Source organism: Lutjanus erythropterus, chromosome 8 (assembly GCF_056507025.1).
Source record: "Lutjanus erythropterus isolate fLutEry1 chromosome 8, fLutEry1.hap2, whole genome shotgun sequence".
Lineage (NCBI taxonomy): Eukaryota > Metazoa > Chordata > Actinopteri > Lutjaniformes > Lutjanidae > Lutjanus > Lutjanus erythropterus.
In genome coordinates this window covers 24,198,613-24,222,354 of record NC_139324.1, presented here as the reverse complement: position 1 = coordinate 24,222,354, position 23,742 = coordinate 24,198,613, and the positions used below count along the sequence as shown (strand labels likewise).

At 39.6% G+C, this 23,742-nt stretch overlaps 2 protein-coding genes across 3 annotated transcripts; both read left to right on the top strand.

Annotated features, from left to right (window-relative positions):
- The first annotated feature begins 960 nt into the window (after window positions 1-960).
- On the top strand, window positions 961-9,079 carry LOC146322868 (gap junction alpha-8 protein-like). Of its 2 annotated transcripts, none has more exons than XM_084724973.1 (3): window positions 961-5,899; window positions 6,407-6,476; window positions 7,118-9,079. In XM_084724973.1, exon 1 carries the CDS (start codon window positions 1,014-1,016, stop codon window positions 2,310-2,312), a length of 1,299 nt encoding a protein of 432 aa, XP_084581099.1. In that variant the 5' UTR covers window positions 961-1,013; the 3' UTR covers window positions 2,313-5,899; window positions 6,407-6,476; window positions 7,118-9,079. The 2 variants fall into 2 exon arrangements, with proteins under 2 accessions (XP_084581099.1, XP_084581098.1); XM_084724972.1 differs by having other exon boundaries at window positions 6,402-6,476.
- Window positions 9,080-17,908: 8,829 nt separating this feature from the next.
- On the top strand, window positions 17,909-23,742 carry LOC146322867 (uncharacterized). The gene is made up of 4 exons (XM_084724978.1): window positions 17,909-19,077; window positions 19,437-19,523; window positions 21,718-22,020; window positions 23,370-23,742. Exons 1-4 carry the CDS (start codon window positions 19,059-19,061, stop codon window positions 23,492-23,494), a joined length of 534 nt encoding a protein of 177 aa, XP_084581104.1. The 5' UTR covers window positions 17,909-19,058; the 3' UTR covers window positions 23,495-23,742.

Sequence of the window (23,742 nt, the reverse complement as noted above, 5' to 3'; positions counted from 1 at the left end):
TAGTTTGTCTCTGACCTGCCTCAGTACAGCTGGAGGCACATAGGCTGCTGCTATTGTTGTTTCATCCACTGTATGTGTGCTTCTACATACAGTACATATATGCGTGAGGAAGTTGCACGCATGGAGCTGAATTGCTCTGCCGTGGACTCGGTGCCCCGGCCGTACAGTGTCCATGTTGGTGTGGGAGCCTGAGGCCTGCTCCCATACATCCCCGCTCTGGCTCTGTTGATCCTATTGTCTCCTGCGTCACCAAACGTCGCCCGGCAAATAAAGGCCGTCTGGCTCCAAGCTTAAATATTGCAGCAAACTAAAAACCAACCATCAGAGCCGATTCATTCACATCTGCTCAGTGGGGCGACAAGGACGGGGCTTTAGGTGGATAGAGGGCAGAAAAAAGTTCACTTTTCCCTGCCGGGTGCCAAGAGAACGGGACAGGACTCAACTTCGCCGGAGCCGCAGCTGTGGCAAGTTGCCCATTTGATAACATTTAAGCTATATCATACCTTACAGGAGAGGGGATTATTTGTAACTTATTGATCACTCTTTATAGGTTTTTATTCTGGAGGTGTTGTGTGGAATTTTTAAAGAGCTAGAGCCAGAGATTTTTTGGTTTGCTCCGCTGTTAATGTTCAACATAGTTAATGATGTTTACATGCAAATGAAGCAGCCTCCTAAAAGGCAAAATCAATTCCTTGATAAAGATTTTAATTTAATATTTCAGTCATGATGTTTGCTTTTTATCGAATTGTATCAGACTCGAATGGCACTCTTTAGAAGACAAAATTCTTCAGGTTTTCTAATAAAACAACATGTTCTAGCAAAAAAAACTTAGGGCTAAGGTTTGATTTTTGACGAGTTTGAGTTTTCCTCTTTTACATTTCTTACTTTTGGCACTCTGTTCCCCTCCCCCTGTCCATCCTGCCTACCCCACCCTCCCTCCCTCCCACCCTGTCTGTCTGCACCCTGTGTCCCTTCCTACCCCATCCTTCATTTTGCAGTGCTACGGACCGATCATGGGTGACTGGAGCTTTCTGGGTAATATTTTAGAGGAAGTTAACGAGCACTCTACGGTGATCGGCCGGGTGTGGCTCACGGTGCTCTTCATCTTCCGCATCCTCATTCTGGGCACAGCGGCGGAGTTCGTGTGGGGCGATGAGCAGTCCGACTATGTCTGCAACACACAGCAGCCCGGATGTGAGAACGTGTGCTATGACGAGGCCTTCCCCATCTCCCACATCCGCCTGTGGGTGCTGCAGATCATCTTTGTGTCCACGCCATCTCTGGTGTACGTGGGTCACGCCGTGCACCATGTCCACATGGAGGAGAAACGCAAGGAGCGAGAAGAGGCAGAGCTTAGCCGGCAGCAGGAGCTGAGCGAGGAGCGTCTCCCTTTGGCGCCCGACCAGGGAAGCGTCCGCACCACTAAGGAAACGAGCACAAAGGGGAGCAAGAAGTTCAGGCTGGAGGGCACCCTGCTGAGGACCTACATCTGCCACATCATCTTCAAGACACTGTTCGAGGTGGGCTTCGTGGTGGGTCAGTACTTCCTGTATGGCTTCCGCATCCTGCCACTGTACAAATGCAGCCGCTGGCCCTGCCCCAACACCGTGGACTGCTTTGTGTCTCGCCCCACGGAGAAGACAGTCTTCATCATCTTCATGTTGGCTGTGGCCTGCGTCTCGCTATTCCTCAACTTTGTGGAGATCAGTCACCTGGGCCTGAAGAAGATTCGCTTTGTCTTCCGCAAGCCAGCCCCAGCGCCAGCCCAAGGCGAGGCCTCGGCCCCGCTGCCGCCACAGGCAAAAAGCTTGCCCTCACTGGCTGTGCCCCTGCAAAGAGCGAAAGGCTACAGGCTGCTGGAGGAGGAGAAAGCACCCACCATAACTCACCTCTACCCGCTGGCTGAGGTGGGCATGGAGGCCGGCAGAGGGGCCCCACCCTTCCAGGGGCTGGAGGAGAAGGTGGAGGCGGTGCTGCCCATGGAGGACATCTCTAAGGTGTATGATGAGACTCTGCCCTCCTATGCCCAGACCACTGAGACACCAGGGGTGACATTACACGAGGAGGAGGAGGTGGAGGCCGTGGAGGTGCAGCCGGTAGAGGCAGAGCCAGAGGCAGAGCCGGAGGTGGAGGCGGAGAAGGTGGAGGTGGTTGCGGATGAGGATGCAGAGGTGGAGGAGGCAGTGATCGGGGAGGGGGTGACTCCAGCGGAGGCAGTGATAGAGGCCGCGGATACGATAGAAGACACCAGACCACTGAGCCGACTGAGCAAAGCCAGCAGCAGGGCCAGGTCAGACGATCTCACCGTATGAACCTGTGAGACAGAGAGAGCACACACACCTGCACACACCAAACGTTCAACAGAGGAAAGAGCACACACACACACACCTAACTCAAGACAACGCACACTCTTGAACAGGCAGGTCAAAAACCAAAGAGAAACAAAATTAACAGGGATAGATTTAAAAAAAAAAAAATCCTATGAAACGATGAAAAATCTGCGTGTTTGTGATAAAAATGAAATATAAAATTAGAGGTCAAAGAGGGGAGGAGTAGGTTTTTTATTAAGCGTGTTCTTATATATAAAACAAATGTGGAAAGGACACATGCAGGGGGGAAATGTTTTTACTTGATGAAAATCCATGTTCAATTTTTAGAAACATCTTTTTCTATTGAAAGAGTTTTAATCATATACAATGGAGGATTAGACATTTTTACATGGGGTTTGAGTAGATAGGGGAAAGAGAGTTATAATATACTTGTGTGTCTGCAAATCAGTAATTTCGCTGTAGTTAGGCACTCACTTTCATTCCCATTCAGACAGCAACATACTGCAAATGCAGCATGTGGCTGCTGCACACGGCGAGCAGGCGCGGGTGAGAGGGCTCTCACATACACAAATCTCACAATGAAGTGCCGCTACGTTGACAGGTATACAGCTCTTTGAAGAAGAAGAAAAGTCCATTTTCAGGTTGAGAAGAGCATACCTTTTTTTTTTTTTTTTTTTTTTGCACATTCAGAGGTTTAGACTCGGTGCAAGGCCTTTAACCCTCATAACACCTCATCTATGCATCCATTTACACAGGATTCTTTCAAGTGAAGAGAGATGTGCATCAATTTCAGAGCATTTCTCTCCTTTTCATGTTTATATACCATGTAGCACAGCCAGAGCTGAGTTAGTGAGGAAAAACAAACCAAAAAACAAAAAAAAGACCACATGTTGAATGTCTTTTTCAATGTGATTCTCGGCATTTTAGATTTGCTCATGTTGTGTAGCCTTAAAGTAGAAACTGTGTACTGTGATATCAGTTGTCCATGGAAGAGAGCAGGGCTCATCAGAGAATGAACTATAGTAGCGACCTCAGGCCAAATCCTCTCTTTTCGTGCTGTACAAACAGGCGTCCGGGCGATAAAGATCGTGCACCATCAGCACAAAGTATTGTTGGAGGCGAGACAATAAAAGAAACGGCGCTCATCAATGAAAACAAGCATCCTTGACCTGGGTGTGGAAAAAAATCTTTCTACTTGATTTTATGTGACCATGGAAGGTTACTCAACCCGCAAGAAAACACAATACTCATGACATGCTTTCAAATTCAGAGACAAACAAACAACTAGGGGCAACTCCCGCTGTACATAATGCCCTATCACCTGTCTGATAATGTACATAATGTGCAGAACGGCTGTTTTTTTTTTTTTTTTTTGGTTATTTCACTGTCTAGAGGAACCACACAAGTTATAATTGTGATTGAAATATTGATTTAATCTCACAAACCCAATAGAGTAAAAAGAGAATGCCCACGCTGCCATACCATGCATTTATCCGAGTAAAGATTGATTTAATTCTGAATGATTGGTAAACATTTTAACAGTATTTGAAGCCTTAAAAGTATGCCAAATCTTCCTCTCACATTCTCTTTCACTTTGTTTATTCAAACAGCTACCATTGTATGATCTCCTGTGCCTTATCTGTAAATGTAAATTCTCAAATGTTGTAAGATTGTAGCAAGTGCTTATTTTGCTCTGGGACCTATGTGAACTTTATGTTTTATTTGCTTTTTTTTTCTTTCTTGTTTTTAAAATCTGGGTTTCATTTCTGTATACGACCCCTCAGCACACACACACACACACACACACACACACACACACACACACACAGCCACACACACCCACAGCACCAGCACAAACCACAGATATATAAATATGTGGCTCTATTGTGCAGCTCTGATGGTTAAATGATAAGTATTTAACATATTAACACGATAATTTAATGATTTCATGAAGATATTAGAGCCCAGAGCTGCATGTTTATGGACATGAACACATTCACACATGTGCCTTTGTGTGCACGCACACACACACACATACACACACACACCTCAGTGTTGGTTTTGGGGGTATGATCAAAAGGCTCTAGAGAAACTCAGAGAGAGAAGGCAGCTTTGACCCCTTTGTGACCCCCAGCCATCCCTTCTCCTCACATAATCCAATGCTGTGGAATCTGAACCAAAGAGAGCCTTCGATAAATCACCAAAGCATTTAACAGTGTTACAATCAATTAGCATGACGCTGGTCCTTGTGTACATCGATATGACTGGTAATGTATGATTTTTTGTATTTTAAGACTGTCGCATTGCCTGTATGTTTGTAAGAAGACGTGATTAATCTTTGGAAAGAAAGAAAAAAAATCCTTTTTACTAACTTGTAGTCTTCTTTGCTGATAGATGTGTGGCAGTATCTTCTTTTGGAATGTGAACCAACGCAATAAAAAGTCACACGTGGTCAAGAAGTGTTGTGTCAGTGTTTCTCTGCAAAGCAAACACACACACACACACACACACATACTCACACGCACTCATGGAAAATTTCAGTTAGAAGTCCGTAGATGCCAGGAAATATTCAATTTGAGAAGTTTTGTCTTTAAAAAGTTACTCAAAACAATTTCTCAATTGTCAAACAATTTGGCAAATTAATTTAATAGTTGACAACTAATCAATAAATCGACTGATTGTTCCACCTCTATTTGTAATAATTAAACATTAAACAAATAAAAAAATTGAACAGGCTAAAACTGGTGTACAATGTATTACAAAGAAACTCTACAGCACTTGGACATGCATTTAAATAACTTAACTGTGTGTACCAGAGGTGGAAAAAAATACTCAGATTTAAATAAAGGTAACAATACCACAGTGTGAAAATATTCTATTGCAAGTAAAAGTGCTTTATTCAAAATTATACTTCAGTAAATGTACAAAAGTATTAGCATCAAAATGTACTTGAAATACCCCCCCAAATAGAAATTGTATATTATATTACAGGAATTTTAATCAGTGATATTGCAGCTGGTAAAGGTGGCGCTAATTTTAACTACTTTATATACTTGTGAGTAACGTGAAATTTCTCTTAAAGATCAATAAATTCTTATTTCAACCAATAATAAAAATAATATATGATTTAATTGGGTGCAACTTCACAGATAGATAATTCAGTCGTACATGAGAAAACATTTTCATTTTTAGCTTTAAATATTAAGTCAAGCCAACAATTCTTCAGTGACAATGAGGGTCCGTGTGTAATGGGTTCATTCAATTCAGTCTGGCAAACTAAAAAAACAAAAAACAAGTGAAAATTTCGTTAATTTGTTTTTCTGTATTAACCAAAAAAATCCATCTTCTGCTTGAAAGGAAAAATCAGATAAATGAGCAAACAAAAACAAAATAACAAGTCAAATTTATGTTGTTCTTTTATTTTCTTATTTCCTATAGTGTTGCTCTAGTGCGGCTACTTTGCGCATGCGCCACGTCACGTGCTTCACGGCGCGGCGGCTGGTTCCAAACACTGAATAGTTCCGGGCTGAAGCCCATTCATTTTAAGGATCTCTCAAGCACGCTCGCTGGTAAGTTGATGAAAGTACTAATTTTTTGACATTGTAAAGCGTCAGCTGACCTCTCATGGATCTGATCAGCAGTCATATTTTTATGTAGCCGTTTAGTTCATGTTTAATAATAGCAAGTTATATTCTAATTACTGTTCTTCGTAAATTGACAAGCTAGCTTACCATAACCTGATACCAGTTGGCCTGTTTAACTACCAATTAATTTCAGTTTTTGGCGTTTGTTGGCATGCAGAGGTTATGTTTGGTTGTTCGCTTTGTTGTTAACGTGACCAACACTAAGCTGTGACCGTATTAGTAACGTTATACTTGATTATAATTGATGTAGCTCAAGTAAATAACATGGGCAGCTTGTATCTAAGTCAGCACCATTGTTCCTGGTTAACTCAGTCATTTATTACACACTTCGTTTGTTAGATTCAGTGTCAGTGACGGTGATACAACCAGTAAACGTAAAATTAAGCTGCAGATTGCTAGCTAATTATCTCATGTGTTTCTGTTGAAGAGCAGATGTGTGAAACCACGCGAGACTGACTGTGATGACCGAGCGAGGCAGATATTTACAAAGGAGAACAACAAGGTGTGTAACTGTCAGAAACAGCTTTCTGTATCCTCCAAAATAATCTAGTCTCTCTAGTCTCTTCCCATCTCATTGCACCTCCAATACTGTATCCCCAAGTCCTACGCCTAATCCCCCTGCTTTGACTGTCCCTGGACAGACAGTTCATTACAAGACTAGGAGAGTGAGACATCCTCAGTGTGTGGAGGTTGTACACACCACTTTATTAGGTGCACCTGTACAGTCTAATGCAATTCAAACAGCTCTGCCACGAATTCTGCTTTTATCAAGTTTGTGATGTTCTTCTTTTGACAAAGTTGGAAATGTGTAACTATAATCCTGGTTATTACTGATGTCCTAATTAAAGTAGTGTTGTACTGAACTGTAATTATATTAAGGTGTTTAGATTTTTTTATCGTCTGTCTTTACAAACACGAGGCAGGCAGAATGTTAGAAACATCTCTGAATATAAAGCAGTTCAGTACAACACCACCAGCACCTATGACCTCAATGCAAAAACATAGAATTGAATCAAAACCTCTATAATAGTAAAAAAAAAACTGGTTACCCAAACCACTGGGCCGACCGCCAGACAGTCTTCACAGTGATGGACCCATAAAATGATGCATGAATTGTTTCTATTTTGTTACTTTTGTTATTAGGGAGATGTATGTCTCCAGACTCGTCCACATGGTGTCGTCCAGCAGTGGTGACGCTTAGAGGGACCTGCTGAAATGATGACAGGGATTAACCCCTGATCCTGGATGTAAGGAACACACCCCATGTCTACAAAGTCTGGATCCATGTGACTGTAGGAAGGAGAAGTTTAGGTGTTGGTCCCGCCTACAGGTGTAAGTTTGGTCGGTCAACATGTATTTGGAGTATCACAAAATCTGGTTATTTTTATTCTGTCCTTCAGCACATTGGATAGAAAATGAAACCATGTTTCAGAGTTTATAGTGCAGATATTCAGCTTTAGTATGAGGGTATTTATTATCTGGTCATCAAACTAAATAAATCTGTAACCAGGTAATAAATGTGACCATTTTAATCAGAAATGTGGTGGGATAGAAGTATAAAGTTGCAAAACAAGGAAATACTCAATTAGTACCTTGAATTTGTATTTAAGTATGGTAACTGAGTAAAAGGTTTGGATGGTTTTGCCATCACTGTATGGATACACATTTGAAGACTATTTAGTCTGAAATAATACTGATGTCTCCTGGATAATCTGGTTTCAGTCTTTTGGGACAGATCAGCAAAGACAGGAGGTCCAGACCAATCTTTTAATATGGAATAGTTTAAACTGGTTTATTTATTTATGGTTATGATTTTAGAAATAATTCATAAACTCAATAATTGATAATCAAACCAAGATATGTTAATGTGTAGAGTGTAAAGTGTAAAGCTGCTATGAATGCACATTAAACCAAATGGAGTTTAGATACAGACACATAAAACTGTTGGAAGGTTTTCTGCCATCTTTCTCTCCCTGCAGAAAGTTCAGTTTTCTTTAAAAACTGTTAATTCAAAGAACATTGAATTCTCTCCGTGGATATAAATAATAATAATAATAATAAAATGTTTTGTTGGATGCAGCTGCTTGCCTTGTGTATCAATATTGACCAAACTTCTTGGCTTAAACTGAGCAGTTTTCTTGCATTTATTGATATTCACTTGTACATGTTTATGTGAATTTATTAACATAAGACAACAGAAGGAAAGCAGCACGAGAAAAATGTTAATGCAAACATATATGATGAACATATTTTACATTATAAGAACTCTTCCCAGAAAAAGTGATTGGTATGTCTCCATCACAACAAAGAAAAAAAACACTATTATATGTATACGAGTATAGTCAACATATCAGCTTAATTAATGCTTAATATGTAATTATATTTACCGATAACTGCTGCCAATATGGCCGCTCCCATATGGATTTTATGTTATGGGAGCAGCTCCAAAATCCATCAGAAAAACTGATAAATGATGCCTCTCTGCTGCTCCGGAAGAGAAAAACAAAACACTATTATCTGTATTTAATAAAAGTGTAGTCAACGTAGTAACTTAATCATTGCTCAGTATATGTTAATATTTATAGAAAACAGTGGGGAATAGGGAAGGAAAGGGAATAGGGAGTTGGGGAATCGGCGTGGGCAGAAGTCAAGTCAAAGGCACTGCAGAGGGCTCACAATTATGCCTTTGAATAGTATTATGACTGATTCTTGGAGAATGATGACGGTTTGAGAGATTTATCATTGAATCACCACTAGAGAGCAGTATTGTCAAATTTATTCTTATTCCTAGTTCCAGCCTCTGTTGACACAAGGCATGAAATTATTTTTTGTAGAACCGCACTACCAGCTAGCAGATTTGAACAGAATTAACAGATTTGACAGATTACAACAGAAATGTATTGTAAACTAAATTGTATTATTTCTCACTGTTAGACCTTTATTAGATTTTATTTGATTTATTCATTACCTGGTAGGTCTGGTTCACATATTGTTTATTAATGGGAAAAAAGCAGATATGTGATTTCATTTTAGTTTACAGGACAGTTCTGTTATAATGTGTCCATAATTACTCTCTAATAAAGTCTAAAATTATCTAATAAAGAACATTTTATTTCTTGTTGTAATAATTTGATACAAAGTACAGCTTGTTACACTTTAATTGTGTACTGTAAATGTTTGTGTAAGCGCCACCCATTTTATCACTATACTTTCTTCACTGTCATGGCAGCAGTAACATCCCAGTGAAGCTATGTCTCCATGGCAACAAATGTCAATCTAATACTTGCTGCTGTTTTATTTCGCTCTCATTGTGCCAAAATTTTAGCTCCATGTATGGTGAGGTGTGTGTGAGAAGCCACTTAAGAATGTCAAGAGTTTTAGATGATTTTGGCTCACTGCATCAGCTACACAGAGGAACAGGAATTTGAAAAGTTAAATTAAGACAATTATAACATCTGTGGTCTAGAATGCATGCTGTTATTAAGGGGCAGAAGTTTAGTTTAATAAGCTGGGTGGAGGACAGGATTAATAACACAAACATAACATGTTGAGCCTTCCATTATGAAGAGTTTACATATTAATTAATTCCTCTGACTCATCAAAGCTAAAATGTAACACTAGCTAGCTGGTCAGTGACAAGTGAAGTGTGACAGCTGTTGTCTTGGATACAGGCAGTCTTGCGTACACTCTATACAAAGGCAGGAGCATGACAGGACGAGTACCAACTGAAGAATCAAGTGTAAAAGCTCGAGCTAGGATTTGCCAAGTTAAAATAAGGTATGAGGTCTGAGATATGATAAGACACAGCCACAAGTTTATGAACTGCTTCTGTAATAGGAAGACAGGATTTTTACTATTGTGGAAACTTTCTTTCAAGAATTCTTTCTGTTATGAGGTCCCAGGTTGAAAATACCAAAGTTACCCTTTAAGCTCATTGCTCTCAGCACAGGATAATAATAATAAAGGCAACTCAGGTCGCCTGCTCTTTTCAATTCACTTCATTTCAATCGGACTTTTTGCAAAACACTACACACTGTTTTCTTTATTAGACACATTTAAAATTAAACTCCTTTGGAAGGCAACACCAGTCACAATGCCAAGCGTGTTTAATAAGTGGCAGCACCCACTCCTCACACTAGTTAATTGTTAACTTAGAAATCTGACCTTTAGCTCTGCAAAGGGGCCACCAATTAGATCTCTTGTTTTGGAGCTCAGTGGTGATGCAAGAGGTGAGAGGAAGAGGAGGACAAAGACAACAGAATGGTTGACTGTGTACTCAACCAGAGACTGTGTATGAGGGAAGCTGGTCAGAGAGCTGAACCCCAACATGGTTGCATGTTTAGCTAGGAAGAGCATTGCTTGTGAAATAGATGAGGTGCCAAAATACAGGGTTCATAAAATTAAGTTGGAATTGGTGCAACCAGGTTATATTAATATGGAGTTTGCCACAGATGTAAGGCGCTTGAAAATGCACCTTGAAATGCTTGTAAATTGCTTGAATTTGACTTTGGAGAAAGTGTAGGAACCCTGACAATAGGGGGCGATATGTAGCCTTTTCTTTTTTTTTTCCTTTTACATTACGTTTTACAATTGCTTTGTCTTTTAGTACTTTGAGTTTTGGGAAAATTCGCCAAAGATTGAGAGTGAGAGTGAGTGTATAAACAATTGGGAAAAACTGATATTTTGTCTGAAGTCCCATCTTCTCTCATCAGGACTTTTGCAGCTAGACAGAAGTTTTCAAAAGTGAGGTACATGCTCCCGTCTCCCACATCCTCAGGGGAAATTACACCTTTGCTCATTATCACTGATGGTACAAAAAAGATCACAGAGCTTTAAATGCATCAAGGCTGAATCACATGAACTTCATGACCCCTAGGCAGTATTGGGAAGTTACTCAGGAAGTGTAATAGTTACTTTTTACTTATTACTCATTTATGAATGAATAATCTGACCTTACTTATCACTTGGTATCAAAAGTAATAAGTTACTTGTTATGTTACTGTGTTACGTTGTTGGTGGACTTGTTGTGCTCCACAGTTGAACTGCTGATCCATTTAACTGTCAACACAGAGAAAGCTTATGCTGTCCAGATGTGGGTTGTGGTGTATCTGAAACAGTTCAAGTCGGGTGTGTCACATGCCATTGAAGAAATAGATTGCATGTTTGTGTTCATCACTGGCTGTCTCACTGTTGAATCAGACTGTCTGAAACCCCAATCAGTGGCAGAATCTGGACCAGCATGTATTATGTAGTTTTCTACTCTGAAACATGTGAAATCAATGTTTTTTTCCCCAATTGCTAACAAGCACTGGTTAGTACTGAAGGCACTTTATCAGAACTTTTGATATGGTCTGCATTATCAACATGCTTCATGGTCAAAAAATTAATCCCACCTCCAAAAGTCATTCAAACCACCGACACTTTTCATACATGTGTTCGACCAAGACACTGGCAGCAACAGGGAGCATTACATAAATGATGATTTTTTTATCTTTGAAGTTTGAATGATTTATCATATAAATTAGTATTTCATTGTAGAGTAAGAATAATCTTTATCAACTGTGCTCAAGTATATGAAACAAGAATTAATCTGAAATGCAGTAATTTGCCTCAGTGTCTTTTGTTTTTTTTTCTGTATCTTTGCAGAGAGTGCTTGCAAAAAATAGAAAATTCAGACGAATTCCTGAAATTCCAGTACTGCGATAAAAAAATAATTCCAAAACAATACCTCACTTATACTGTATAGTACTATGCATCATCCCCGTTTGTATGTTTGGTAACAACTCTACTACAAACTATCATTAGTGACTCGTGAAAGAGATGCTTTGAGTATACAGGACTGACAGACTGTGGAAAGAATAACAGCAGGTACATGGGAGTGGCTATAGAAAAATCCCCACAGCTGTTTTATTTGTTGTTACTGCAATCCTGCATGACATAGGGTGTGTGCTTGTGAATGTTGTTATGTAGTCTTGGGAGATCTGATCTGCCATTCGTCTGGAGATTTCTAAATGCAAGGCCAGATGCTTGAATGGCTGTGAGAATGCGCTCTACCAAACCTTCATTTCTTATATTTCTTCAAGGACATACCTCACCAGACATGATGTCACCACCCCAATACAGAGGGCTGCCTTTAGGATCATGGATAGTGTCTGAATTTTAGAGTAATTGTTGTCCTCAGTCTCCATTAAGTGACATGTTTGAGACTGACTCTGTGCTATGACTCTTAGCATTACAGCTACATTTGGGCCTCTGTGTTTGACTGGGGATTCACATAAACTCAAGATAAACCAGCCAAAATTCCAGACATGCTGACTTTGGACCAGCAGATATATTCTGCACTCCAGGAGTGGTGGACTCAGAACACCCCAGGTCCTTTGCAAAATGAGGTACTTCATTCAAAACTATACAATAATTAGTAAAAACCAAACATTGTTACCATATGGCACACACACACGGTTCATATGATCTGATTTTGTCTGAAGCAGTTACACGTGTCTAAAACACGTTTAACATTTTGTAAAAACATAAAATAGTCTAGGATTTTTAGAGATGTTATGAGGATTAAACACATGAATATGTGGATCAAACGCAACACAAAAACAGTGCTGCACACTGAAAATCAAAACAGAGCATATTTTAAATATCACATAGACACAGTAACAACATCTGTAGTCAAAAAGGAAAGCATGAATCACACTCAGGCTCTGGGCTACACTGTACTATTTTTAGAGGGAAATTGTTTTTTCACCTGTGCTCATGTTGGAATGTCCAAATTACTGTTGAAACATCTGCTGAGGTTGGCTTGAACTTTCTGTTCTCTCCACTGTCGACCCACAGTTTAAATAGATAAAACAGATAAATTCTGTCCTCATCTTTATTCACATCCTCCATTTGTGTTGAAGACAGGTACACTCACCTGTTCCCTTTTTATACTTCTCATGTCTGACTGTTGAGTTTACAGTTAAGCACCTGAGTGTCTGTACACCTGATGGCCATGTTTGACTCATCATTTTAGTTGTGTGGTATTTTGAAAGGCGTGGCTTTGAAAGGGCAGAGAAGTGTTTGGTCTTTTGCAAAAGGTGCGAGGCTGAAAATGTGCAGATCTAGGCTGAGGTTTTGCTGCTTGCGTGTCAGGTTTCACTTGTTAGGGAATTTTCCAATGTTAGGTATCATATGAAGGCCCTGGAGTCATCCAGAGGCCTGCATCAACTTCCAACAGATAATGGGTGCTTTTCATTACGTTGAATTTTGCCTCCTCGTCTCCTCTTTCCTTCATCAACCCGCAAGTCGTTTCCCCTTCGCCATGATGAGGGATTTTCCAGTTGCTTAAATGCACCTGGAGGAGACGAGGAGCTAGGAGCAAGGAGAGAGGAGGCTTCTGGAGGAGCTCACAGCAAGGATACACCGGTGTATCCTACGCGGAAGTCTTTTATCAATGAAAGGGTGTGCCGTGTAAATGATGCTCTCCACGCTATCCTGAACACAATGAAATCATTTTAATTACGCCGTCATTCTCACAGTTACATGATGAAACGCAATATCATGCACCGTCAGCCTGTGCGTGATGTGTCTGGCACTTTAAGATATAAAAGTGGCTAACTTTTTTTTTTTTTTGAGTTATCGTCAAACAACACAAACCCATGTATATATTAGATGATTTAAAAGAAAGTTTAAATGCTCCACATATTTAAAACAAATTACAAAATTAAAGACTACTGTGAGTTTTTAGAAATTGTTCATAGGTAAAAGCTTCTATGGGCATTCAGCTGCAGTCCCTTTGACAGCTAATACAGCTGTGCAACACGTCATCAGTAATCGACGTCGCTTCGGACTGACGCTGTGGAAGGAGGAGACGAGGAGACCAGTTTACCGAATGAAAAGCACCCATACTCTTTCTCTTCTAGACAGCAGACACAGCTTTCCTCTCCTTTCAGATAAAGAAAGGAACAACCTGATAGTCTAACTATGGTGATGATAACACTGACCCTAAGCTTATGGGAGTTAACGCTGTGGTCAGATGTTTTGTCTTTATACTTCCCATATTTGGATTTGCGGAGCAATAGTCTAACTTCAGTTGCTGTAGATGTGTTGTGATATGTTGTGCTTATTTGGGCATAGGTTCATCATGACCTTATCTGTGAATGTTTGAAGACTATCCAGTAGGACTGAAACTCCAGAACTGAACAGAAGATGAGGACAGAGTGTGTACTGATTATTTCTTCATTATCCTTGGCCAAGTATTATTAAATCAGTTTCAGCATAAGACATACTCCTCCTTTTGATGTACGGGGAAAAAGATTAAATCCATGACATCATTAACTGTGTGCTATTTTTAATTTTAGCATGAAAGCCATTGTAAAAAACTAATCACTTAGCCTGTAGAGTACTGCATTGTGCTTTGTCCACTGGAAGGGCACCATGCCAAGTTTCGCCCCCCAGAAAGGCACGCAGGAGACAGTTTGCCACATTTTGTCCACTGGAAGGGCACCGCAGAGGAAACTTTACCAGGTTTCTTCCACCGAAAGGGACATTTTGCATTCACCCCCCTGGCCACCCCAACCTACTTCCCTCTCCTTGAGTCCACCAGTGCCCTCCACTATGATGGTTGACTTCAGCAAACAAGCTTTTGAGAATGCTGCCATTATCTACATGAAACTGCAAACTGTTATTTCATTTTCATTTGATATGAGCTGACATAAGAGTATCTCAAATTCAAAAGACTCAGTTTGCATTTTCATTTTTAAGGTGTACAGTGTCTGCCAAAATGTTAATGCAAGGCCCATTTTACATTCAATTTCAGGATTATACTTGTCAGTACACTGAAAATGCACAAAAGTCCACTGACAAATATTTTTCAAACACAAAAAAGAAAATGAAAACATTTAATGCCTCTCACAAACAGTGCAGTGAGCAAAGTCGAGCAATATAATGGGCCTCATAAAGAAACAAGAACAAATTTATTGTTAAGTGGTTTATTTTCTTTTATGCTATGCTATATTGTTTATGATCAAGTTTGTCTGTGCGTTTTGAGTCCTAAATTTATTCATGTAGTCTAACGATATCAATTTAAATGGTCAAGCCTGTCTCCAGGGGAACATCAATAACAGGTGTGGTCTGGTCCCAAATGTCCCACACTGTTTGACAGGCATTGTTGTAATGACCTTTATTTTAGGCTTACAAAAAAATATGGTGGGCGGCACAGTGGTTAGCACTCACAGCAAGAAGGTCCTGAGTTCTCCCCGGCTGGGGCAGGGCCTTTCTGTGTGGAGTTTGCATGTTCTCCCGTGTCTGCGTGGGTTCTCTCTGGGTTCTCCGGCTTCCTCCCACAGTCCAAAGACATGCATGCTAGGTTAATTGGCCGTAGGTGTGAATGTGAGTGTGAGTGGTTGTCTGTCTATGTGTCAGCCCTCCGATGAACTGGCGACTTGTCCGGGGTGAACCCTGCCTCTCAGTCCAGTATTGTGGTCTTGGGCTTGCTGTCTTGAGGAAGGCCCACAGGCTCAAGATGAGTGAGCCAAACCAGGGAGCAGGAAAGGTCATAATGAATGCAGTGCAGACATACACATACAGCAGGCAGAAGTGTTGCAGAGAATACATGGATCAAAAACCAGGTAAGTAAACAGGCCAAGCAAACAAACCAGCAGGAAGCAGACAGAAGGTGAATCAAGGCCAGGCAGAGAGTCAGGTATCCAGTGGAGAGGTGAGTAGATTCACAGGAACACAGAGGCAGGGAAACTGGAAAACTCAACGTCATCAGAGTGAAACACTAAACAGTCACAGTGACAGGCAGACAGAAACCAGGACCAAGGCAGAGCTCATGATAAGGGACAGAAGGCCAGATTTCAGATGAGGTGGGTGAGTCAGAAACAGGCAGGGTTAGCAACAGGGAAACAGCCTGAGAGTGAGTGCTGGTACTTAAGAGCAATCTGGCCATGTGTGACCTGATGAGCTGCAGCTGTGTGCACAGGTGAGTGGCGTTGGGCTGAAGAGGCGTTAGTGGCCTGCAGGCAGAGTGGAGCACACGTGGGGTGAATGGAAAAGTACTGGGAGAGCTGGGGAACTGAGCAATGCAGAGCTGTGACAACCAGTGTAGAATATGATTGATCTCCTGCCCACCTGAGTTCAGTTAAAGCCCCATGCCAGTTTGCCCATTATTTTGCTATAGTTTGCTCTCATCCTTATGGTCCATTTTCATTAATTAAGATTTGGTAGTTCAGTTAAAAGCAACTGGGGTACTTTTTGTTTTTTTCTGATTATTTTGTGTAAGTTCTTTCTGTCAGAAGTGAGGCTAGGCACCCATGGTGAGGTCCCTTCACTTTTGCATGAGAGTAAATGCACTAGACTGCACCATTTTTGTTGTGAGGATTGCTGTGATGTTTGCCGTGTGCACCTGTGGTGTGGTTGCATCCCTGGATACTCAGTGTAGTCTGCCTCTCCACAGGTGACCCCTGCTTAGTTTCTTTAGTTTTGGGTTACTTTATGTTGGACTGAGTTTCATATTGTACTATTCACTGATTTTAGAATTTATATTGAGGCTTTTTTTCTTTTTTTTAGAGTGAATTGTAATAATAAATAATCTTAATTACCTTCATTTTCAGTTATTTTTGTCTATTAATCTTTTCTCCTTTGCAGCTGTTCCAGTCCCTGCTTGTTTGCTTTAATTGTTTTGCTCATTACAAATAAAATATTTGCTTTAATCGTGAAAACACATCTCTGCCTCCTCAGAAATGACCCTGTGTGCTTTACTATCTGCTTTCTAAATCGTATTCAAGGTTCTTTAAAGGATTTCCTGGTCCTGTGGGAAATTCCCCACATGGTGGTGTTCGACGTTTTCTATATTCTCCCCTTAATGACACAATCCTCTTGCCACACTAACATTAGCTGTTGTTTCATGGTACCTTATGAGCTATTACACATTTTAACCTGATATATGACCCAGTGTGCCTGCAGATTTTCATTATCCATTGTCTTTTCTGTCACTGACATTTAAGCTTCCCAGCCTGAGTGACATCAGAAGAAAATGGCTGCCATGTGAATGTGAAGTTTCCTGAACAAATACTTTGATATGGGGAAGGACATGTAACTTTATATGGTATTGTTGGTGTTAATTATGTTAGTTAAATCTTATGAATGTGGGCTGAAGTATACACAGCATTCATCACACCACACGTCAACTACATTATCTGTGCCTGTGTGTGAAGCAAAGTGGCTTTTCAGGCCTCCATCAGGTTAGTTCAATTCAACTTTAATTTGTATAGTGCCAAATTATAACAAAGTTATCTCGGGGCACTCTTCAAATAGAGCAGGTCTAGACTGTACAAAAAGTCAGTTGTTCCCATTAAGGGCAAGCACTATGGTGAGAAAAAAAATCCTTTTAACAGGCAGAAACCTCAAGTGGAGGTTCTTGAAGATATGCGTCAAGTAAGTATTTACTAAGCTGGCTTCCTGAAACTGTGTGGCATAATAAACTGACAATAAACATAAAAACTAATAAACCAGCAGCAGATGACTGTGGTGTTGTTAAAGGCAAGTAGTGAACAAGGGAATTAGCAAAGAAGCTTATTCTGAGCTCAGCAAGGGCTTGGTATAGAAGGAGGAAGACCTTAAAATAAATTTGACAGAAAGCCAGTGCAGACCAGCTAAAACTAGACATATGTGTTCTTTCCTCTTGTCTCTGGGTAGTAGCTGACTTGCAGAGTTTTGAATGAGTGGAGGTTGTTTTACAGTGAATAACTTTAACACTGGTCTAAACAGTGGGCCCAGAGGCAAACAGAAGTTTATGACAACACTGAGCAATGCTCGCCCTTTGCACATGAAGTGCGGTGGTGGCTTCCTGGGGGCGCCACCTTCACAGCGGTCAAACTGAAAAAGGGGCAGAGGCTGCTTAAAGAGGGGTTGAACATAGTAAAGAAGCAATGGTCAAATTAAAGTAATTAAACTACTTGGATCAATATGCAAATATGAATGAGGTTAAACTACTCCACAACACTGGACTTACACAATCCCACAATCTATATTCTCAAAGTGTGTAACCGTTTTGTTGAAATACCTGAAAGTCTGACAACAACAGTATAACTGTGGCATCCCCCTTTGACATTTTTATTCCGGGCTGTAATAACTGTTTTTGTTTGCCACTTTCACGTTAAGTCGACTTAATATTATGTATATATGATGCAGAACGTTCATTGAATGAGTAGGTGTCTGTTTATGAGTTGTAAGAGTGAGTGTGTATTTTCGGAGCAGTGGGCTTTTGTTTTCTTGATAACGGGCTTGGCTTTACATTGACAGACAACTGGCATTTATAAACCGCTGACCAACTTAGTGTAGGATGGATTTCATCTTTGTCTCATCTTTTATTCCTGCAGCCTGCATGAGCTTTCCAGAGTCTGGGGAGGAGGGGGGAAACAACTTGCTTTAACCATAGACACTAAACATAGACACTAAATAGGATTTCAATATATTTAATATACAGTGTATGGCTTGAACTCACTATCTGAATTGAAGTACTAATTTTTGCACATGCAATTGCTACGTATTGCTCCTTTGATTTAAAAACATACTTAAACTATGAGAATCACCAAAATGTAATTTAAAATAAGTTGTCTTTCCTGTGATATTTTTGTTTTGACGTCATCCTGCTTTGCACATACATCACTCTTTCCTTACTGTGTAGGCTGTGTGATTGTTACTGATAAAGGTGAACAAAAAATTATCTTCTTATTAGGAAAAACAGCCAAGTGTTACTTGGTGTAATAGAGACAAACATTCTACAACATCCTCTACAATGTCAAAGACACACACACACACACACACACACACACACACACACACACACACACACACACACACACACACACACACAGCACATACTGACGTGCGTACAGGCAACATTCAGTTCCTGTATGGAACCATACGTGGGTGTATGGGGTGTCTGACCAAGTTCAATCTTCATACTTCACATGCATGTCAGCAACAGGGTCATACACAGAAATGCAAGTTGTGATTATTGTGTTTATCATATAATTCGGCTGTAGTTAAGAAGTGAGGAGTTTAAATCAAGAGACAGCGACAAAACAGATGCATGATGATACTCACTACCGGTAAGTGTGGCTACTATATTGATCATACTGTATATAGGTCACCAATATTAATCAGACTGCGGGTTTACCAAAGGATGTGAGCTTTTTTTTTATGATGCTTATTACAACCGCATGTTTGTTTAATTTGGAGCTTGTGACATATTTTGAGTAACCTCATTTTGTTGGTCTGTGACTTATATTTATTGCTGCCCATCTTTGCCAGGAAAAAAAATATCTCAGTGAGGCTTTCCTAATAAGATAAAGTGTAAATTAATGGGGAAAAATACCAATTACAAATGCCGTACATTTACATTCTGAGCTAACCACATTATATACACACATAAACATGATGTTTACAATAAAATTATCTTTGATTCAAGGTGTAATGGATGTGCTTTCAAAGTATTTGGAAACCTTGAGGACCTTTTGTCTGATATGTTGCACGTTCTGCATTTTCTCACCAGCAGGTAAAATTAATCTACGCCTTCACTCTGACAATGACTGTGAAATACATTTGAAATTTTAGGAAATGTGTTTACTCACTTTCTTCTCAAGAGTTAGATGATGATGATGCTGATACTACTACTACTACTACTACCACTACTACTGCTACTACTACTACCACTACTGCTACTACTACTACTACTACTAATACTAATAATAATAATCTTTATTTATAGAAGAAGCTGTAAAAACATGTTGTAAAAGAAACAAAAAAACAATTTGGTGTATAAAAACCAATATAGTACAAAAAGCAAGAGGAAAATAAAAAAATAAAAAAATAAAAAAATAAAAAAAGTTCAAATACTCTGTCCCCCTTAGTTTTCGGCCGGCCCTGCGGAACAGACAACGAGGGAGCAAGGTCATGAAGACCCTAAAGGTCACCACTAAAATCTTGTTATTGTATTCAACATCAAAGTTTCTCAAAATGCCCTCCTCGGCTGATGTGTCAAACTGCGTCCTCCTAACAAGCATCTGTCAGGTTAGGAATGAAAACGTATAGAAAGCTGCTGGTTGCATGGCAGCTTGTGAGTGTCACGGGTTAAAGTTAGCAATATAAAACCGTTTAACTTTAAATTATGTTGCACTAAAATTTTAAACCAGCTTAAAATTTTAAAGGATTTCATTTAAACCTCTCTTTAAAAATCAGTTTAGTTTTCACTCTAAAGCTGGTTTAAATTTATTTCTGTTGCAGCAAAACTTTAAACTCCAATCTAAGATGTGATCCAGTATTATCTTACACTAACAGGTTTAACTTATAAAATAGCTGCCCTTTTGATATGGATCAATAAAAATAATTCTCTGCTGAGCCATCATGAGGAGGTTAACCACTGTAGGCTAATCATCTGTTAGGCTAACCATGCAACGCAATGTTGTTGTTTTTTTAATTTGTTTTTTTTTTTACCTTTTAGCTAGCTATCTAGCTAGCAAACAATATAACACTTTTTTTCTTTTTGAGATAGCTAACAAATGATATAACTTTTTAAACTTTTAAGTGAGTTGGCAAATATAATGTTTTTCTTTATAGGTAGTGAGCAAATAATGTAACTTTTTTCTGTTTTAGTTAGCTAGCTAATGGTATAACTTTTTAAACTTTTAAGTTAGTTAGCAAGCAATATAATGTTTTTGTTTTTTTATAGGTAGTGAGCAAATAATGTAAGTAAATAATTCCTTTTAGCTAACAAAGACAATGTAACATTATGTGAAGAAAAACAAATCAGCTTGAAGTATGCCCCCCCCCCCCTTATGCTTACAGTTGCCAACAGCACTCAGACTTAATATTTAAATATAAATATTTATTAATTAATTTAAATAACTAAACTTGGATTTACTAAATAGGGATTAGCTTCAAATTGTGCAACAGAGCTCTGCTTAACTTTAAATTTAGATCCACACATTTTAAACCCAGTTTTGTTCTTATTAGAACTAATTTTAGATAAAAATGAATCTCTGTGGGCGGCACGGTGGTGCAGTGGTTAGCACTGCCACCCCACAGCAATAAGGTCCTGAGTTCATGTTCTCCCCGTGTCTGCGTGGGTTCTCTACGGGTTCTCCGGCTTCCTCCCACAGTCCAAAGACATGCATGCTAGGTTAATTGGTGACTCTAAATTGCCCGTAGGTGTGAATGTGAGCATGAGTGGTTGTCTATGTGTCAGCCCTGCAATGAACTGGCGACTTGTCCAGGGTGAACTCCGCCTCTCGCCCAATGTCAGCTGGGATAGGCTCCAGCAGCCCGTGACCCTTACGGAATAAGCGGTTACAGAAAATGAATGAATAAATGAATGAATGAAAAATGGATCACCTCGTCAGACCTAGGGGAGCAGATAAGGTGATCTCACTTATCTGTGAATAGGTGAATTCAAGGAATTTAACCGCCGTTATAAGATAAAATATAAATCTTAATCAAGTTAATTTTCCTGATGATCATTTGCAGGCTGGCTCCATAAATTTGCACTCAGTCATCAAAACCTTTAGAAACCCTGTTCAAAATACATGACATGAGAGTGCCATAAAACTTCTCATCTAACGCTCACCAAGAAAATGCATCAACACATTTCCTGAATGTGTTTAGGAGCCTATGTTTAATTGTGGTGTTGTGTAATGGTGACAGCATGGTTACAGTGGAAATCTAATCAATTTAATCTGATATTTCTACCACAGAAGGAAACATTTCAGAGGCGGTGGGCAGCAGAGTGGTCCTGCCCTGTGTTAACAAGTCAGTCAGCAATCTCACTCAGCTGACATGGAAAAAGGACGGGGTCACGCAGCTCACTTTACTTGTGCCGACACTCTTATACATCAGTCTGGAAGCTCACCAGCTCAACATAAATATGTCGCTGTCAGAGAGCCAACAGTATGCACTGATCATAAAGAGAGCCCAGACAAATCATACAGGGAACTACACCTGTGAGATCAGCAGAACCAATGGAAATCTAGCACAGAAGTGGGAACTCATAATTACAGGTGAGCTTCTGAGTCCTAAATTATAAGATCAGACAGAACTTAACTAATCCCTGTGGCAAATGAAAAGGAAATAGGATGTTAAAAAAGAACAGAGTAAATGTAATTAAAGATAAGAACCAACAATTACTGTGCTATTGTTACCACTGTATATAATACTTGCATGACTAGTGCACACACTGGATTATCAACACAGGTGAAATTCAAACACACTCACTCATCCATAGACAGAAAAGAGCTCGACCACACAACTACAGCTGCACAGGCACTGATGTTACACTGTAAAAAAATCATACAGGACTGAGTGGAATCAACTAATCTTTTCTCATTAACTTAGCATAAATGTTTTAAAAAGTTAAAAGTTTTAAAGTTTTTAAAGTTTTAAAGGTGATATCTGTGATGTATTTTCTAGAATAAATCATAAAATGACCACGATACATCATCAGAGGTCAGGGAAACATGTTCAATTGAAATATTCACTTTTCTGACTTTTGACCTTTGAAATCTCTATTCTGGGCTGGAACAGCTTTTTGTTTGCCTGTTTCGAGTTAATTAAAGCTCAAATTAATGCTGAATGTTTACCAAATGAGTTAGTACAAAAAACAACAAGTGCAACATTGTAAACTAACAATAACAACAAATGCTGTCAGATTGGTTTAACAAAGCAGTTCTGAATTAAGTATCAACTCGCTGAGAATAAATAGCCTTAATGTTGATCTCAGGAAACAACGGGAAATTAATTGGTGTGTGGCATTATTTTTTTAAAGCTTCTACAAGGAACTTTTAGATTTTGTTGAATTTCCAGCGCTCCTGTGTACAAAAGCAGTAGTGTTTCCATCACCATAACCACAAAATATAAAGTTAAAAATAAAATTATCTAAATAAAAATCCCCTTTTGCTTTTTAAAGCCCCTTTCTTTTCTTTTCTTTTTAACTGGCTAACCTACCACTCAGTGTATCTTTGCCTGGGGAAATGTAAACACAGGCTAGTTTAATTTGATTTCAAGGAGAATGCGACCCAGTGGCAGCCAGGAAGAATAAGTGTAATGAAACAGACAGTGTTGTCACAGATGGCCTTGTTTGCTCACATAGGTCATATAAAAGCATCAGTATTAAACTGAGACTGTTTAAGGAAGGATTTATTACTCTCTTCACTAGAATTTCTAAAAAGTCTCAAAAATGTGGAACTTGCACAGTGTAACTACTCGTCATGATGGTTTGTGCTCAGACTTTTTTGAGAGACCACAGGCAACAACACCACAACTTCCTTTTTGAAACATGCAATCACACTTGGAGCTTAACTGCATGTTAGACTCATCATAAGTTTAATACTCTTTTTTTTTCTTTTTCCAGATCATGTGTCAGGTGAAAACTGGCATATGATAGCGATTGGTGTGGCAGTGCCTTGTGTATGTTTCCTGATCCTTATAATTGCTTTGGCCACGATGCACAGAGTCTGCAAAGGGTGTGCAGAGTAAGTTGCATTTGCCTCCAGTCATTCTTTAACACGATTGTATGCTCATGAAGATGTATGACTGTCATTAAACTGCTAGGAAATAATCAAAATTCCACTCTCTTTTACAGAAATAGGGGTCATTCTCCAACAGCAGAAATGGTAAATATAATTATCAACTCAATTCAGAACTTTTATGCGGGCTGTGGATTTAGAAGGACAGTAGTTCAGTGAATTCTGTTAACATGTTTTGCAAAGACGCTAAGATCAAAC

Coding starts and splice junctions, on each gene's coding strand:
- LOC146322867 (XM_084724978.1), top strand. Junction 19,524..21,717: donor CTGCATTTTCTCACCAGCAG/GTAAAATTAATC, acceptor TTTCTACCACAG/AAGGAAACATTTCAGAGGCG. Junction 22,021..23,369: donor GTGGGAACTCATAATTACAG/GTGAGCTTCTGA, acceptor TTCTTTTTCCAG/ATCATGTGTCAGGTGAAAAC.
- LOC146322868 (XM_084724973.1), top strand. CDS start 1,014: ATGGGTGACTGGAGCTTTCTGGGTAATATTTTAGAGGAAGTTAACGAG.